General features: G+C 37.4%; 1 protein-coding gene across 6 annotated transcripts in view; it reads left to right on the top strand.

The window, feature by feature from the left end:
- The window catches only part of ALMS1 (ALMS1 centrosome and basal body associated protein), a 221,754-nt gene that overhangs the window by 171,745 nt on the left and 30,292 nt on the right, over positions 1 to 19,717 (top strand). For all 6 annotated transcript variants that reach the window (XR_012422187.1, XR_010580408.1, XM_065526944.2 and 3 more), the window contains one exon: positions 12,029 to 13,191. Coding sequence is in view for 4 of the 6 variants with exons in the window: in XM_065526944.2 (XP_065383016.1) it covers positions 12,029 to 13,191 (1,163 nt within the window). In the remaining 2 variants the exon portion in view is untranslated. The remainder of the gene's footprint in view (positions 1 to 12,028; positions 13,192 to 19,717) is intronic.

Raw genomic sequence — 19,717 nt, 5'->3', positions numbered from 1 at the left:
TAATAGTTAAAAGGTGGAAGCAGCCCACATGTCCATCAACAGATGAATGTATTAACAAAATGGGAATTATTTGTCAATAAAGAAAATACGTTACATACATACAGTAGTGTATTGTGTAGCCTTAAGAAAGAAGGAAATCCTATCACATAATACAAGGTAGGTGAACCTCAAGAACATTATACTAAGCAAAATAAATCAGTCACAAAAAGATAAATACTATATGGTTTGTTGCAAATGTTGTGGGATTTTAGGAGGATGAGAGAGACCTTGGGTTTAAATAGGAGAATCTTTTATTGAGTGCACTCAGGCCCAGCAGACTCACGTCCAAAGACGGGGCCCAGAACAAAGACAGCACTTGGCTTTTATACATACCTCACAAAAGGGGGTGGGCTAGCTTGAAGCAAGCTTACAGTGGCATGAAAGCAGGGATACAGAGGCAGGACAAAGACAGTTAATCAAACTGTAACAGGTTCAAAACTCAGAATTGCACATAACTATTGCTATGCAGCCTAGATGTCCATTATCTAGGTTTGCCTAGGCACGGGCTTATCCCATAACCTTCACTGTGGTGCCCATGGAGCTGTAGTTCAGGCCTACTCAGGCTTCTCATGACCTTTATTGTACTTCTTAGATAAAACAGAATACTTGAAGTCACTAGTTAGAGAGAACAGGAATCTATAAACTCATTCCATAAAACAAAGGAAAATTTGTTTTTTTCTTCTCCCTGTGTTGAGGGAGTGCTGCGAGAGTCTCCAGAGCACATTAGATAATATTATCAAGACTTTTCCTGGGTCTGGGCTGTGCCTGTTGCTGCCTCCGGGACAAGTCAGCCTAATGCAGGAAAACTTATTTCTCTTTCTTCTTAATTTTATTTTTCTTTAATTTCCTGCCTCAATATGAAATATCTAAAGTAGCTGAAATCGTAGAAACAGAAAGTAGAACAGTGATTACCAAGGCCTGTGAGAGGGTGGACAGAGAATTAGTATTTAGTAGGTACAGAGTTTCAGTGTTAAAAGATGAAAGAGAGGGCCGGGCGCGGTGGCTCAAGGCTGTAATCCCAGCACTTTGGGAGGCCGAGACAGGCGGATCACGAGGTCAGAAGATCGAGACCATCCTGGCTAACACGGTGAAACCCCGACTCTACTAAGAAATACAAAAAACTAGCCGGGCGAGGTGGCGGGCGCCTGTAGTCCCAGCTACTCGGGAGGCTGAGGCAGGAGAATGGCGTAAACCCGGGAGGCGGAGCTTGCAGTGAGCCGAGATCGCGCCACTGCACTCCAGCCTGGGTGACAGAGCCAGACTCCGTCTCAAAAAAAAAAAAAAAAGATGAAAGAGAGATTGTTGCACAACAATGTGAGTATACTTATCACTACTGAACTGTACACTTAAAAATGGCTAAGATGGTTAATTTAATGTCATACTTTTTGTCACACACACAAAAACAATACATAAGATGTAGAAATAGAACACTGCAACTTTGCAGGGGTTAGTGTGGGAGACATAGCTTGCAAAAGAAAGATGGAAATATAATCTGTAAAAGCATACTCTAGAAGATAAGAAATTTTTTTCTAAACGTTTTACACTCTGAATAACTTTAGAAGACATGAAGTATATGAAATAAAAATTGATAGAATATGAAATGAAAAGGGAGATTTAGGGGATAGGAGAACAAAATGAAATTTTTTAAAAAAAGTACCAATTAGGAGAAAGACATGACAGCGATTAGAAAAAAAATGGTGGAATTTGAGGACTGACAGTGAAAATCCAACACAATGATATCTGTTGTTGCCTCTAAAGAAGATAATAGAAAAATAAAGATATAAGGAAGAATGGAACTTACAATTGTATATATGTATGTATGTATTTTTAGACATGGAGTCTCATTCTGTTGCCCAGGCTAGAGTGCAGTGGTGTGATTGTAGCTAACTGTAGCCTCAAACTCCTGGGCTCAAGTGATCTCCCACCTCAGCCGTTAGAGTAGCTGGGACTGTAGGCACATGCTACCACACTTGGCTTGAACCTGCAATTTAAAAGGGTGTACCAAGTCCTAGGAAAATTTTGTATATAGTGTTCAATACTGAGATGTATGTTTGCAATAGTACTGAACTTTAAAGAAAAAGAATGAATCATGCAGGCCTCCATTCAGAAAAAACAAGTAGAAAAAGCTAAAAGACGGGGGGACAGGCAGAGGATAGGGAGGTTAAAGGAGGTATAAATGAGCAAACTTTACCTTTAAAGTTGTAAAATCAAAAAATACATGTGTAAGTAAGTATAGTGTTGAAAATTATAGGCCAGACTCGGTGGCTCACACCTGTAATTCTAGCACTTTGGGAGGCTGAGGTGGGTGGATCACCTGAGGTCAGGAGTTTGAGACCAGCCTGACCAACATGGAGGAACCCTATCTCTATTAAAAATACAAAATTAGCCAGGCATGGTGGTGCATGCCTGTAATCCCAGCTACTCGGAAGGCTGAGGCAGGAGAAGCGCTTGAACCCAGGAGACAGAGGTTGTGGGGAGCCGAGATCATGCCATTGCACTCCAACCTGGGCAATGAGAGTGAAAATCCATCTCAAAAAAAAAAAAAAAAAAAAAAATTATAAAATTTACCCCTAAAAGAGTTAAAATTAAACTATAAAACATCCAAAATATTTAGAAAAACAGGAGTGGTAAGCATGGAGGTAAAGGGAGGGAGAAAGAAAACAGTAAATTTGTAACAAAAACAAAAAATTGCCATAAAATGAAAGACGGCAAAGCGTGCAAGTCTATATATAAGTAAAGTAAATTCACCTATATTAAAAAAAAACTTACTGGATTATATTAAAAAACAAACTCAGTTCCATGCTATATAATAAATGTATCAAAAGTAAAATGACTGAGAAAGGTGGAAAGCAAAAAGAAAACTTAGAGATGTGTCAAAAAGAAATTTGGGGACATTAATATAGATGAGGTTAAATTCACCAAAAGTTTTGCAGGAATTGAAGAGATATATTTTCATACTGATTTGCAATCCACAATGAGAATATTTTGCATAAATCTTTAAACATCAAATAACTTAGCATAAAAAATTCATAAAATGAAAACCAGGAGCTCAATCAATAAGGAAATTTATGTTGCCTTAAAAAAGAATGAAGGAGGGCCAGGCGCAGTGGCTCGTGCCTGTAATCCCAACACTTTGGGAGGCTGAGGCAGGCGGATCAAGAGGTCAGGAGATCGAGACCATCCTGGCTAACATGGTGAAACCCTGTCTCTACTAAAAATACAAAAAAATTAGCTGGGCATGGTGGCGGGCATCTGTAGTCCCAGCTATTCAGGAGGCTGAGGCAGGAGAGTGGCGTGAACCTGGGAGGCAGAGCTTGCAGTGAGCCGAGATCGCGCCACAGTACTCCAGCCTGGGCGACAGAGCAATACTCCATCTCAAAAAAAAAAAAGAAAAAGAATGAAGGTATGGAATTATATGAAAACAACTCTTAGGAAAGATTGTGAGGCAAAAGGTGCTTAAGGCCAGGGCGATTGGAAGGTGGAATTTGCTTGTAGGGAGAAAAATATAAAACAGACAGCCCTAGGAAACCTTCAAAGAGAAATGGACAAATACAAAATAATTTTGGGGAGCTTGAACACACATAATTAGCTTATGACATATTGGGGAGATGAAAATTTTTTTTTGTAAGTGAAGTTTAAAAATGCCTGGGGGCCGGGCGCGGTGGCTCAAGCCTGTAATCCCAGCACTTTGGGAGGCCGAGATGGGCGGATCACGAGGTCAGAAGATCGAGACCATCCTGGCGAACACGGTGAAACCCCGTCTCTACTAAAAAAATACAAAAAACTAGCCGGGCGAGGTGGCGGGCACCTGTAGTCCCAGCTACTTGGGAGGCTGAGGCAGGAGAATGGCGTAAACCCAGGAGGTGGAGCTTGCAGTGAGCTGAGATCGGGCCACTGCACTCCAGCCTAGGCGACAGAGCGAGACTCCATCTCAAAAAAAAAAAAAAAAAAAAAAAAACGCCTGGGAATAATACAAGTAATGAAGTTCATCTGGGGTGTGTGTGTGTGTGTGTATGTGTGTGTGTGCATGCGTGCATAAGCCTATATGGTTTAAACTTTTAAAAAACCCTTTCCAAATGACCATAGAACATTTTTTCATACAGCTTTATTCAGATATAATTTACCGATTTAAAATATGTAATTCAGGCTGGGCACAGTGGCTCGTGATTATAATCCTAGCACTTTGGGAGGCTGGAGTGGGTGGATCACTTGAGATCAGGAGTTCAAGACCAGCATGGTCAACATGGCGAAACCCTGTCTCTACTAAAAATACAAAATATAGCTGGGCATGGTGGTACATGCCCGTAATCCCAGCTATTCAGGAGGCTGAGGCAGGAGGATCAGTTGAACTTGGGAGGCAGAGGTGGCAGTGAGCCGAGATCACGCCACTGCACTTCAGCCTGGGCAACAGAGCAAGACTCTGTCGCAAAAAAATAAAAATCAAATATGTAATTCAATTATTTTTACTGTATTCACAGATAAGTGCAATCAACTATCATCATAATCAATTTTAGACTATTTTCTTCACTTCAAAAAAGAAACCCTGAGACTTAAGCAAATACTGATCCACTTTTTGTCTCAGTAGATTTCCCTATTCTGGACTTGCATACAAATGAGACCATTAAGTTGGGGATATAACATGAAACTTAGGGCCCGGCCATAGTGAAAAATGTTAAAGGAAATTCCCATATAAAGTAGGCCTTCAGTGGGCTACACTCTTACTATAAGAATGAAAGATAAACACGTCCATGTAGAAGGGGACAGTAAGAAAACTTTGCCTGTTTTAACCTTGATAATGAGTTTGGGGAGAGAAGACAAAATTTATCCTAAGAATTTATAACCACAAACTAGTATTCACACAGGTTTACAGTCAGTAATTTTGTACTGGTATAATTTATTAGTGCAGTAAACTACTTATGTGTGTTCTGAAAAATCTCAAGCCCAGAATTTAATTAAAAATGGCAGTAGGTTGGTATTACAAACTCACATGCCTGTTGGATGCAAATGCACATCTCTCTGAAGAAACTTCAACCCAGACCTCAAAATATTCCCTAAAATACCAAGCTCATAGTCAAGGCACTATTAGTAGAAACAGTATCAACAACAAGAAACAGAAATGAGACCCATAATGACAAATTTCCAGGATTCCTTGGCAAAATGCCTGTTTCTCAGACTGGGACAGGAAATATATTAGATGAGCCTGAACCCTTTTGTGGTGTCAGAAAGTAAAGAAAAAAAAAAAAAGTACAGGTATGGGGAATATGTCAATGGAACACAGGAGTAAAAAACTTCCCAGTGGTCAAAGCTGGGGCAATTTCTGCAGTATAGCAATAGTATTGGATCATAACCAAAGTATAAAATAAATACCTATGAGTCCATATTGATATAAGTAAATGATTTAATAAATAAATGGGGAAAAATGACAAGTCTCCTGTGCAGAATTCTAAATAATATATGTAGACATTTCACCCTCAAGGAGGTGGAACATAACTCCCCACTCTTACAGAATGGGTTGCACATAGTAACTTCCTTCCAGAGGGTATTTTTATGGGAAGGGGGAAAAAGAATAACTGTATAGTGAAGAATTCTGGCAAACATTGACTCAGCCAGGTCATCAAGATCATCATCAACAGTGGTAAGTCATGTTGATAGTATGTACCCTTAATATGTAATGAGAAATACATTTTAACTTTGAAATCTTCTTCCCAAAAACCCACAACCCTAGTCTAATGAGAAAAACATGAGACAAACTCAAATGAAGGACATTTATACTTGACCAGTACTTCTCAAAACTGTCAGAGTCATGAAAAACAAGGAATGCCTAAGAAATTCTCACAGACCTAAGAGAAGCCTAAGGAGACATGATAATTAAATGTAATGTGGTATCTTGGATGGGATCTTGGAACAGAAAAAGAACAGTATGTACAAAACAAGGCAACACAAATAAAGTATGGACTTTGGTTAATAATGATGTAACTTTACTGATTGATTCATTATAATATATTGTATTAATGTAAGGCATTAATAGGGGAAACTGGGTATGGAGTATAGGGAATCATCTGTACTGTTGTCACAGTTTTTCTGTAATCCAAATTATTCCAAAATTAAAAATTTATTTTAAAAAATTAATGCATTCTGACATTAAAACAGGTGGATAGATAGATGATAAATAAGAAATTCCATCTTTTTAAAGGAAACACTTTACTGCTTCTCTTTGGCAGAACCAATTTGCTGGCATTGCTGCTTTTGCGCTTTGGGGCTATTACTAACTACAGTTAGGGTTACTTGAACACAGGTACTGCAGTATCATGACAGTCACTCTGATAACCCAGACAGCTATAAAGTGCCTAAGGGGCAGGTAGTGTAAACGTATGGACATGCTGGACAGAGGGAGGATTCACATCCTAGGGTGGGATGGAGCAGGATGACAAGAGGTTTCAACATACTACTCACAACGCTGTGCAATTTAAAACTTAGGAATGGTTTTGCATGGCTTGGCCTCCTATACTTCTGACCAACTAGCTCCAAATTGGTGGGGGGAATCCCATGACCCCCTCCTCAGGTTTGGTAATTTGCTCAAATGGCTCAGAAAATGTAGGGAACATTTTCTTACATTTCCTGATATTTTATAAATTTATTTCAAAGGATACGCATGAACAACCAAATGAAGAGATACATGGGCAAGGTATAGGGAAGGTGCACAGAGCTTCCATGTCCTCTCTGGGCCTGCCACCCTCCCAGCTTCTCCTGTGTTCACCAAATGTGAAGCTCTTCAAACTCTGTTAGGGTTTTAATGGAGGTGCCATTACATAGGCAATATAGATTAAATCCTTGGCCATTGGTGATTGGCTCAACCTGCAGTCCCTGTCCCCTCCCCAGAGATGGGGGGTTGCCAGCCCTCTAAACATATGGTTGTTCCCTTGGTAAACAGGCCTCCCATCCTTAGGGGCGTTCCAAAATTCACCTCATTAACATAAACTCAAGTGCGATCAAAAGTAACTTGTTTTGAATAACAGACCCTCCTTGAACCTTTATCACACACTCCTGAACTGTTTCAACAGCCAGGTACGAAAACCAAATATTATAATAAAAGATGCCCCTATTGCTGTTATCACGTTTTCCTAAATGGAAATTACAAGAGTTTTAGTAGTTCTGGCCAGGAGCTAGGGATAAGGCAAAAATATGTATTTATTATATCACAGTATTACACTTTACAGGGTATTAAAATGACAGTAGTAAAAGAATGCTACTGGGACAAGAGACTGATATATCAGTGAAAATACTTAAATACAGTGGGCACTTACTCTATGATAAAGGTACCATTTCAGCTCCATTTGGAAAAAGATGGATTATTCAACAAATAATGCCAAGACACTTTGCTAGCTATTTGGAGTATGGTGAGAATTTTTAGTTGTAGCCCTACTTTACTCCCGTCACCAAAATCCAAGTATAAAAGATCCAAGTATAAAAAAGATCATAAAAGTTCTGGTTATCTGACTTTTCTAATAAATTTGAGCAGAAGACTGTCAAGGTCTGACAAAATCTTGGAGTCATAAAGCCAAAGATTTGATAAATGTATATATTAAAATTAAAAGTGTCTTCATGTTAGAAAATATGCAAAATCAATTTATAAATGAAAAATGAGAAAACAATTTTTAAAAATTGAGAAACTGAGAAAAGGGTCTACTTTTCTTGCTATGCAAAGAGCTTTTTACAAATCAATGACAGCCTAAAAGGAAAACAAAGGACCTGAACAAAAAGTTTATAGTAAAAGAAATGTAAATGGCCATTAAAGATATGAAGAAATACTTAACTATCTCAATAAAGAATGTACTAAACCACAGATTTTGTTTTACCTGTCACAATAGCACAGATGAAAAGATTTGATTATCCCTAGTATTGTTGAGTACGTGGGGAAACATTAATGTACTCTTATAAGACTATTATTAGAAGTGCAAATTTGTTGCAACATTTTTGAAAGTGTGGAGCAATTGGATGATATCTAACTAACGTTGAAATAAATATTCCCTTTTCACCCAGACTTCCATTTAAGGGAATTACAGATACACAGATAAAGTTGTACCCAGAAAAATAAAATAAAGTTACACATAAACACACAGACAAATGTTCACTGCAGCATGCTTTGGAAGAATAAACTACTGGAAACAACCAAATATTTAGTTAAATTTTGGTAAAGTAAATCAGTTTAATATAAAATGTTTGCAGATGCACAAAATCTTGCTTTGAACAAGTAGTTTTACTCTACTTGGCAGGAATTTTTCTGTAAGAAAACTTGTTTAATATTGGTTATCACCAGAAAGTGGAACTAGGAGGTTCAGAGATAACAGGGAGACCTTTACTTTTCATATTAAATTTGTCTGCATTATTTGAATATTTTGCATGTTTAATTTTTAAAAGTCTACAGTTCTAGTATGAAAGAAATATTTAAAAATAAATGAAAAGCAGTAAATCATATTTTCAGTGTACTTTTATATATTTGGGGAAAATTTTGCAAATATTATCTATAAAATTAATTCAATTATCAGAAGTGAATAACTACTTCAACTTATTTGACCTTTACTCTTAACAAAGTGCCATGAGATGATGGTGATTATCTAATCCTGTTGTTCCATAAAGCCCTTTATGCTTAAGGAATTCAGCTTGCTGCTGCTGCTTTTTCTTTTTTTTTTCTTTTTTTTTCTTTTTCTTTTTTTTTGAGATGAAGTCTCACTGTGTCGCCCAGGCTGGAGTGTAGTGGCACAATCTTGACTCACTGCACCCTCCACCTGCTGGGTTCAAGCAATTCTCCTGCCTCAGCCACCCCAGTAGCTGGGATTGCAGGTGTGCACCACCACACCTGGCTAATTTTTGTATTTTTAGTAGAGATGGGATTTCAACATGTTGGCCAAGCTGGTCTTGAACTCCTGACCTCAAGTAAACCACCCCCATTGGCCTTCCAAAGTTCTGGGATTACAGGTGTGAGCCACCGTGCCCAGGCTTCAGCTTGCTTATTTTCTACTATTCTCGCTATATTTTACTTCAGTCCCAGACTGGGAGAACTATGTTCATTGAAAATACTGATATTAGGAAATAAACATTTTAGAGCAATGTTACCTATTTCCTTATTGTTTTACTTACTGCTTTAATGAATTCTAGATAGCCCTTCAAATTTTTGCTTTATTTATCCTGTTGCCAAGGTATCCTTCCTGAAATACAGCCATAATTATGTTACTCCCCTGTTCAAAATGGTATAGTGGCTCTTCATTTCTTTTAAGAATAAAATTTAAAGTCCTTGGCCTAATGTTCCAGACCTTGTAGAATTTGGCCCCAAATAACCTTTGGTACCTTACTTTCCTCTGCTTTATAAATGAAATAAGCCATACATACTGAATATTTATACTCTCCCTTATTGCCTCAGTGCTTTCCTACTTTTATGCTTTTGCTCATGCTATTTGATGAAACAGGGGAAAGGCCAGCATGGCTGAAGTATAGTTACCAGGAAGAGTGGTACAAAATGGGGAAGAAAAGTTATGTATACTTGTACTTCTTGTTAAGGAGTTTGGGCTTTGTTCTCAGTGTAAGAGAAGGTCATTGAAAGTTGCTAAATAGAAAGTGACAAGTCCAGTTTACATTTTTAAAAGATTACTTTGACCACTATTTGAAGAATAGATTGGAAAAGTACAAGAAGGGACAGGAGACCTATTAGAGACTTGCAGTATTGTGACAGGAAATAGAAATAGATGTGTGATTGTTTGGTGAAGGATTAATGACAGGAGCAGGAAGAGAAGGGAGTTGGAACTATCAAGAATAACTCCCAGATTTTGGCTTGGGCAGTAGGATGATGTGCCAGTTACAGAGATGTGGAAGACCAGGGGAGGTACAATTGTCAAGGAGGCTAGAATAGAGCTCAGTTAGATGGCTGTGACATCCAAGTGGATATATCATGTATATTAGTTGGAACTCAAGAGAAATCATAGCTTGAAATGTAAAGTTGAAAACAGGTAACAGCATGAAAATGGTACTAAAAGCCAGAGGGAGAGATGAGATTACCTAGAAAGAGAATATAGAATGAGAACATTTCCTGGAATTGGCCATACATTGAGGTCATTGATCATATTAGCAAGAGCAGTTTTAGTCCAGGAGTATGGCTGTACTCTGCAGTAATTTGAAGAGTGAATTGGGGTAGGGAGAGAGGTAAAAGAGAGGAAAATAGGTTCCTCTTTAGAAGCTTGGCTATGAGGAGGAGCAGAGAAATGGGCCAGTACCTGTAGGAAGATGTGAGGATTTTCTAAACGTACATACTAAACGATTTTTTCAAGCCATTGGAAATGATCCAGTAGAGAGGGAGAACCTGAAAGATAGAAGAGAGATATGATAGGGAAAGGAAGCAAGGTCTGGAAGGGAAGATGAGTTGGGCTCCAGAGCAGCAGTGGAGGAACTTGCCTTTAAAAGAATGGGAGAGGTGGTGCTGTCTCTGTATCCAGAAGGGTTGTGGGAACAGGTGGATTGGCATAGGTGGCAGCTGACTCAGGACATCCACAGAAAGTGATCCCTCAGCCCAGAATGTTCTTCTGCCTGTTTGTTTGTTTAGCTCTCATTTTTACTTCACATCTCATGCTCCTCAGAGAAATCTTCTCTAGCTACCATTTCCCAGTTAAATTTCTCTTACATCACCTTGGTTTTGTTCTTTGTAGCCACTAATTTAGAATTATATATTTGTTTGTATTTGTTCAGTGCAGAAACTGCAATCTCAAGAACCTGTAGTATCTAAATGAAATCTCCCAATTTTTAAATGCTGCTAGAAAATTCTAAAATTGTATAGTCTACTTACTTTAGGTATAAATGCAGGCCCTGTGTATCCCACTCTACTCAGGGGAAATCCGTAGGGATTCCTAGAGTATTTCATGAAAACTCTGCTTGCCAGTAATCTATAGTGTGGGTGAAAAGGATCCCATCATTGCATGTGTGTATCTTTGTTTCTGCCCATGATGTAGAACTCTAAAACAGTGTTTTGATGTCATAGTGGAGATTAGAATTAGGGCTTATGATTGTGTCTTAGCTCTTTCCTGCCACTGTAACAAAATTCTACAGATCTAAGATCAAGGCACCAGCAGATTGGGTGTCTGGTGAGAGCCCAAAATGGTGTCTTGTTGCTTTGTCCTCACGTGGTGGAAGGCAGGGAAAGGCCAAACAGGATCCTTCAGGCCCTTTTATAAGGGCACTAATCCCATTCATGAAGGTGGAGCCTTCATGACCTAAACACCTCCTGCCTAATACTATTGTATTGGGGATTATGTTTCAACATGAATTTTAGAGGGACACAAACATTCAAACCATAGATAATTGTAAGATACTACATCTAAAAATGCCCTTTTTTTGTATAAAGTGGTGGTTGTCAAAAAGTGAAGATGGAGAGTGGTAAATTTTATGTGTTTTTTACCACAATAAAAAAAATTTGGAAAAAAGTCAAGATGGTCCACAGAAAAGGAATTTCAAAAGGCTGTAAAACATGTAAAAAGGGTTTTTTAAAAAAATTATCCATTTAATTACTGATTATGAAAATGAAGTGTCAGGTTTCTTAGCTGAATATGGGATTACCAGTATCTATCTCTCAGGTTTAATGGCAGGATTAATTAAAAAAACAGATACAGAGCATATATCATAACACCCTACACAGAACAGGTGGTAAATACATATAGCAGTTGCTTTTATGATCTGGAGAACTGAAGTGCCTTCCTCAAGGTCACATAGCCGGTCAGTGGCAGAGCCCAGGCCAAAATTCATGTCTCTTAAACTTTTACTGTACCAGCGAGGCTGCTAAGAACAAGGCATGAGTCTTTTGTGCAGGCATTGAATTTTCTGATACCTTATATAAACTGTTCTTCCCTTTAGTCTTTGTTATATATCTAAAGAATTGTGAATAGTATTTCTAAACAGAATGCTAATATTTTTAAGTTCTTTCAAAATCTTTTTTTTTTCTCTTTTTCAGAGTCTGAATGTCATTCAGAATTTGAAAATACTACCCATTCTGTCTTCAGGTCGGCGAAGTTTTACATTCATCATCCCGTACACCTACCAAGTGATCAAGATATTTGCCATGAATCTTTGGGAAGGAGTGTTTTCATGAGACATTCTTGGAAAGATTTCTTTCAGCATCATCCAGACAAACAGAGAGAACACATTTGTCTTCCTCTTCCTTATCAAAACATGGACAAGACTAAGACAGATTATACCAGAATAAAGAGCCTCAGCATCAATGTGAATTTGGGAAACAAAGGGGTGACAGATACTACTAAAAGTCAAGCTAGAGATTATCCAGAATATAGTGGACAAATTAATGATCCAAAAAGGGATCAGAAGGTCACCCCAGAGCAAACAACTCAACACACTGTGAGTTTGAATGAACTGTGGAACAAGTATCGGGAGCGACAGAGGCAACAGAGACAGCCCGAGTTGGGTGACAGGAAAGAACTATCCTTGGTGGACCGACTTGATCGTTTGGCTAAAATTCTTCAGAATCCAATCACGCATTCCCTCCAGGTCTCAGAAAGTACACATGATGATAGCAGAGGGGAACGAGATGTGAAGGAATGGAGTGGTAGACAACAGCAGAGAAACAAGCTGCAGAAAAAGAAGCGGTTTAAAAGCCTAGAGAAAAGCCATAAAAACACAGGCGAGCTTAAAAAAACCAAGGTGCTTTCTCATCATGGAGCTGGGAGGTCTAATCAAATTAAAATTGAACAGATTAAATTTGATAAATATATTCTGAGTAAACAGCCAGGTTTTAATTATATAAGCAACACTTCTTCGGATTGTCGGCCCTCAGAGGAGAGTGAGCTGCTCACAGATACTGCCACCAACATCCTTTCCAGCACCACTTCTACTGTCGAATCAGATATATTGACCCAAACAGATAGAGAAGTGGCTCTGCACGAAAGGAGTAGCTCTGTTTCCACTATTGACACTGCCCGGTTGATTCAAGCTTTTGGCCATGAAAGAGTATGCTTGTCACCCAGACGAATTAAATTATATAGCAGCATCACCAACCAACAGAGGAGATACCTTGAGAAGCGGAGCAAACACAGCAAGAAAGTATTGAATACAGGTCATCCCCTAGTGACTTCTGAGCACACCAGAAGGAGACGCATCCAGGTACATGGCTACAAATTCCATCTGGCAATGTGACTGCCCTCTTCATGGACTTTCTAGTTAAGCTTTGCACACAGGTGAAAAAAACAAGCCATTTGCCCTTTCCTCTCTATACCATTTCTTACCAACTGGAAAAGAGTGAGAAAGTGTAGTACAGTGCTATTGTGAGTTGTCATTATTTTCATCAACATTCATTTACGAATTACCTTTTGAATGAAGGGCTTTGCTGCTAGATCCTTCAGAATCTGTAAACTTTACCCCTGAAATGGGGGAGCTTTGAGGTTAGAATGATCTCTATCCTGAACAATATTGCTGGGTTTATGTTTATTTGGGTTTTTTTTTTTTTAATTCATTCCTCTCTGTCTTTCAAGAAATATATTTGAGGTTCTTTTAAACACACACAGACAAACACATAAATAATACAGGTTGATTTTTTTTTTTTTTGTAATCGAAGAATTGAGTTGATTTAAAAAATTGAAGCGGGGTTGAGCTACAATATGATTTTTAAAAAATGAGTAAATAAGGAAATGTGAATAATGGAAAGACAAATCAAAGCCAGAAGGAAGATAAATAAGCCTTGTGGATGTGGTCGCTAGAAAAGAGCTACAAATTTGGCTTTATGTTTTCTAGCACTTAGTGTTGCTAGAATTTTGTGATCGGTTACATTCATTTTTTAATATAAAAAGAGAACAAAAATTTTAGAAACATTACAGATATTTCTGATACAGAGGCCTTAGATAAATTTATCTCATCTGTCTTCTTAAAGAAGGCACCACAGTGCAACAAAGAGTATCCTCCTGTAAGGCCATTATCGCATTCCTTAGTTTAGGGTGTTAATAAGGGAGATCTCAAGGGGTAAATAAATGTAGGCCATTGCTTTAACCCAAGAGGAAAATTTCAAGTATCGATAGATGTGCTCTCCAAAGAAGGATGCTTGCAAAACAGTTCAGTGGAGTATGGAATGAAAAATATTTGAATTTATATTCATCTTTCTCAACTTTTTAAACGTTATATTTTTGTGTATATTTTATAAGCACAGTAGTGACATAACATATAAATAAATACCTATTTTGGCAATTTGTGCTAAGAAAACATTTTGTCAGTAGGATTACATGATCAAAAGAAATTGGAGACCACTGGTCTAGAGGAAGGGAGGCATGAGATGTTCAGACAATTTATTATAAATATTATTTCTCATCATTGAGAAAAGGTAGTGTTTACGTATATAAACAGTAGAATATGCTTTTTTAAAAGTAAGTGAGGAATTGGGAATGACACAGAGTAAGGCTTTTGTTCCATAGGGGAGACAGAGAAATGGATCCAGGAGAGGGTTTGTGTGTGTGTAGTAAAATACACATGACATAAAGTTTACAGTTTTGATCATTTTCAAGTATACGATTCTGTGGCATTGAGTATATTCACAGTGTTTTACAACCATCACCACTATCTGTTTCCAGAAATTTTTTATTAACCCAGTGGAAACCCTGTACCCATTAAGCAGTGACTCTCTGTTCCCTCTTCTCACCAGCCCCTGGCAACCAGTAATCTATTTTCTGTCTCTGAGGATTTTCCTATTCTGGTTGTTTCATATAAATGGAATCATTTAGTATATGACCTTGGTATCAGGTTTCTCTCTCTTAGACTTAATGTTTTGAATATTCATCCATGGCATAACATGTATCAATACTTCGTTGCTTTTTATAGCTGAGTATTACTCCATTGCATGTATATACCACATTTTGTTTATCCATTCATTCATTGATTTGGGTTGTTTCCACTTTTTGGTTATTGTGAATAGAACTGATATAGAACATTTGTGTACACCTGTCTGCAGTTCTTTTGGGTATATATCTAGGAATGGAAATGCTGGGCCGTATGGTAATTCTGTGATTAGCTTATTGAGGAACTGCCAGACTATTTCATAGTACCTGCACCATTTTGCATTCCCGTCAGCAGTGTATAAGGGTTCCTCCAACCTTCCTACTTTTTTCCACAGTTACTGCTTTAGTTTATATTTGCACCAGCAGTTCACAAGGGTTTCAATTTTATTGCATCCTTGCCAACACTTATTTTCTATTTTTTAATATATAAGCTAGCCATCCTATTGGGTGTGAGTTAGTATCATTGTGGTTTTGATTTGCATTTCCCTAGTGGTTATTCATGTTGCACATCTTTTTATGTGCTTATTTAACCATTTGTATATCTTCTTTTGAAAAATGTGTTTTCAAGTCATTTGGCCATTTTAAATCTGGCTGTTTGATTTTTTAGTTTTTGAGTTGTAGGGATTTTCTATATATTCTGGATATTGATCTCTTATTAGATACATGATCTGCAAATATTTTCTCCCATTTTGTAGGTTGCCTCTTTTACAACAGTCATTCTGCTGACTGTGTCTTCTGACATACAGAAGTTTTAAATTTTGTTGTAGTTCAATGTAGCTATTTTTTTGTTTGTTTGTTTGTTTGTTGTGCTTTCGATGTCATATCTTAGAAATATTTGCCAAATCCAGTGTCATGAAAGTTTTCTTCTTAAGAGTTTAATAATTTTAACTTTTACTTTTAGATCTTTGATCCATTTTGAGTTAATTTTTGTGTATGGTGTAAGATAAGGGTTCACCTTCATTCTTTTGCATGTGACTATCCTATTTTCTCAACACCATTTGTTGAAAAGACTTTGTTTTTTCCCCAGTGAATGTTCTTGGCACTCTTGCCAAAAATCGTTTAGCCATATATGTGAGGGTTTTTATCTGTGCTCTCTATTATGTTAGTCTATATGTCTCTCTTTATGCCAATACTGCACTGTTTTGATTTACTGTATCTTTATGAGTTTTGAAAGCAGGTAGTGTGAAACCTGTAACTTAGTTTTTTTTCAAAATCATTTTGGCTCTTCGGTGTCCCTTGAGATTTCATGAATTTTTAGTAAATATTTTATTGTTTTTAATACTATCATATGTGCAGTCCTCTTTCTTAATTTCATGTTTGGATTATTCATTGCTAATGTATAGGTACATAAATAATTTTTACATACTTGTATCTTGCAGCTTTGCTGAATTTATTAACTATTTTCTTTTGGATTTTTAAGGATCTGAGGATTTCATGTTGAGGAAATTCCCTTCTTTTTCTATTTTGATGAGTATTTTTGTCATGAAAGCGTTTTGGTATTTGCCAAATTCTTCAACATCTATTGAGATTACTATTTTTTTTCTTTTTTCTTTCCTTTTTTTTTTTTTTTTTTTTTGAGACAGAGTTTGGCTCTTGTTGCCCAGGCTGGAGTGCAATGGCGTGATCTCAGCTCATTGCAACCTCTGCCTTCTGGATTCAACTGATTCTCCTGCTTCAGCCTCCCAAGTAGGTGGGATTACAGGTGCCTGCCACCACACCCAGCTATTTTTTGGATTTTTAGTAGAGACAGGGTTTTACCATTTTGGCCAGGCTGGTCTCGAACCCCTGACCTCAGGTGATCCACCCCTCTCGGTCTCCCAAAGTGCTGGGATTACAGGAGTGAGCCATCATGCCTGGCCTGTTTTTTTCTTTTAATCTGTTAATATGGTATATATTTATTGATAATCATATTTTGAACCAACTTTACATTCCTGAGATAAATACCACTTGATCATAAAATTCTGTTCATATGCTGCAGGATTGTTTATTAGAATTTGAAGAGGACTTTTTACGTCTGTATTCACAGGGAATATTGGTCTACAGTTTTTTTGTGATGTCTTTACTGCCTTTAGTATCAGGGTACTACTGGCCTTATAGAACAAGGAAGTTTTCCCACCCCTTGTTTTTGGATAATGAGTTTAAGAAGGATTAATGTTAATGATTGATGTTAATTCTTTAAATGTTTGGTAGAATTCACCAGTAAAGCCATCTGATCGTGTGTTTTTATTTGGGGAAATTTTTTTTTTCATTACTGATTCAATGTCTTCTTATAAGTCTAGATTTTGTTTCCTCTTGAGTCGGTTTCTGTAGTTCATGTTATCTCCATTGAACCTACATTATTACTTCTGCTTGCTTTGGAGTTTTTTTTTTTTTTTTTCTCATATGATTCAAAGTTAGGTTATTCATTTGGGATTATTCTTTAATGTAGGCATTTGTAGCTATAAATGTGTCTTTGAGCCTTGCTTTTGTAGATAAGCTCTGCCTTCATTGCATGCCGTTAAGTTTTGGCATGTTTTGTCTTCTTTTTCATTCAAAGTGTTTGCTGGTTTCTTTTTTGACCATTGGGTGTTTAGGACAGTGTTGTTTAATTTCTACCTGTGAATTCCCCACCTTTCCTTGTTATTGATTTCTGGTTTTACTCCATTGTGACCAGAGAATATACTTTGTATTATTTCAATCCTTCATTTATGACCTTGCATATGATCTGTCCTTGAGAATTTTATGTGCATTTAAGAAGAATGTGTATTCTGTTGCTGTTTGGAGTGTTCTCTATTGTGTTAGGTCTAGCTGGTTTTGTTGTTCAAGTCCTCCATTTCCTTATCAGTCTTTTGTCCAGTTTTTCTATGGCTATCAGAAGTGGAGTATTGAAGTCTCCAGCTGTTACTGTGGAACTATCTATTTCTCCATTGAAATCTGTCATTTTTTTGCTTCATGTGTTTTAGGGCTCTGTTGTCAGATGTGTATATGTTCATAATTGTTATATCCTCTTCATGGATTAATCGTTTTATCAGTACAAAATCCTATTTTTGTGTCTTGTAACAATTTTTAATGTAAAGTCTGTTTTGTCTGATATTAGGGTAACTACCCCAGCTCTCTTTTGGGTAATTATTTGCGTAGAATACCATTTTTATCCTTTTAATTTCTAACTTTTTGTGTCTTTGGATGTAAAGCAAGTCTCTTTTAGACATAACATAGATCATCATTTTTTATAATCTATTCTGCCCTCTCTGCCTTTTAATTGGTGAGTATAATCCATTTACATTTAATTTCATAAGAAAGGACTTACTTTTCCCATGTTGTTGTTTGTTTTCTTTATGTCATATCTTTTTTGTTTTTCATTTCTGCTGCATTCTTTGTATCTAACTGATTTTTTGTAGTGTACCAGTTTTAGTCCCTTTTCATTTTTTTTTTTTTTTTTAACAATTCATAGTTATTTTCTTACTGGTTACATTTAATTACAAGTAATACCTTAAACATATAACAACCTAATATGAAATAAAACCAACTTAGCTTCAATAATATACAAACACTGTTGTTAATACATCTCTATTCTTCCCCTTAACTTTAATAATATACAAAAACTGTGGGTAGACATCTCCATCCCTTCCTCTTTAATTGTTATAGTCACAGATTACATCTTCATTTTGTCCCCACAAAAATAGATTTATAATTATTTTATGCATTCGTTTTTTTAAATCAGATAAGGAAAAAGGGAAGAGTTACAAACCAGAAGTATAATAAGGACTTTATTTTTACCTGTGTAATTGCCTTACCCTTATTTCTTATGCCTTATTTCCATGTATATGCCTTAAGCCTTATTTCTATGTATAACTTCAAGGTATTGTCAAGTGTCCTTTCATTTCACCTTGGAGTGGACTCTATCATTCCTTATAGGGAAGGTCTACTGGTAACAAATTTACTTTTGTTTATCTGGGAATGTCTTTAATTTCTCTTCTTTTTTTTTTTTTTTTTTTGAGACGGAGTCTCGCTGTTGTCGGCCTGGGATGGAGTGCAATGGTACGATCTCAGCTCACTGCATCCTCCACCTCCCGGGTTCCAACAGTTCTCCTGCCTCAACCTCCCAAGTAGCTGAGATTACAGGCGCCCACCACCATGCCTGGGTAATTTTTATATTTTTAGTAGAGACAGGGTTTCACCATGTTGGCCAGGCTGGTCTTGAACTCCTGACCTCAGGTGACCCACCTGCCTTGACTTCCCAAAGTGCTGGGATTACAGGTATGAGCCACTGTACCGGGCCTTTTTTTTTTTTTTTTTTTTTTAATCTTTTTAAGATAGAGTCTCACTCTGTCACCCAAGCTGGAGTACAGTGGCGCAGTCTTGGCTCACTGCAACCTCCACCTCCCGGGTTCGAGTGATTATTCTGCCTCAGCCTCCTGAGTAGCTGGGATTACAGGCGCCCACCACCACACCCAGCTAATTTTTGTATTTTAGTAGAGATGTGGTTTCACCATGTTGGCCAGGCTGGTCTTGAACTCCTGACCTCAGGTGATCCACCCACCTCAGCCTCCCAAAGTCTCCTTTATTCTTAAAGTTTTGCTGGAGATAGATTTCTTGTCTTACACTTTTTGTCTTTCATCATTTCAAATATGTCGTTTCACTGCCTATTGGCCTCCATGGTTTCTGGTGAGAAATTAGCAATTAATCTTACCAAGAATCCCTTCTGTGCTCGCCCTTACCCTTACTGCTTTCACGATTCTCTGTCTTTGGCTTTGACATTTTGATTATAACATGGCTCAGTGTGGCTGTCTTTCAGTTTATCCTACTAAGAGTTCATTGAGCTACTTAGACTTTAGATTCATGTTTTCCCCTTATCAAGTTGGAGGAGTTTCCAACCATTATTTCTCCAA

This window comes from Macaca fascicularis, chromosome 13, assembly GCF_037993035.2.
Source record: "Macaca fascicularis isolate 582-1 chromosome 13, T2T-MFA8v1.1".
Taxonomy (NCBI): Eukaryota; Metazoa; Chordata; class Mammalia; order Primates; family Cercopithecidae; genus Macaca; species Macaca fascicularis.
Note: the sequence above shows the minus strand (reverse complement) of the source record. Positions and strands in the feature narration are given on the sequence as shown.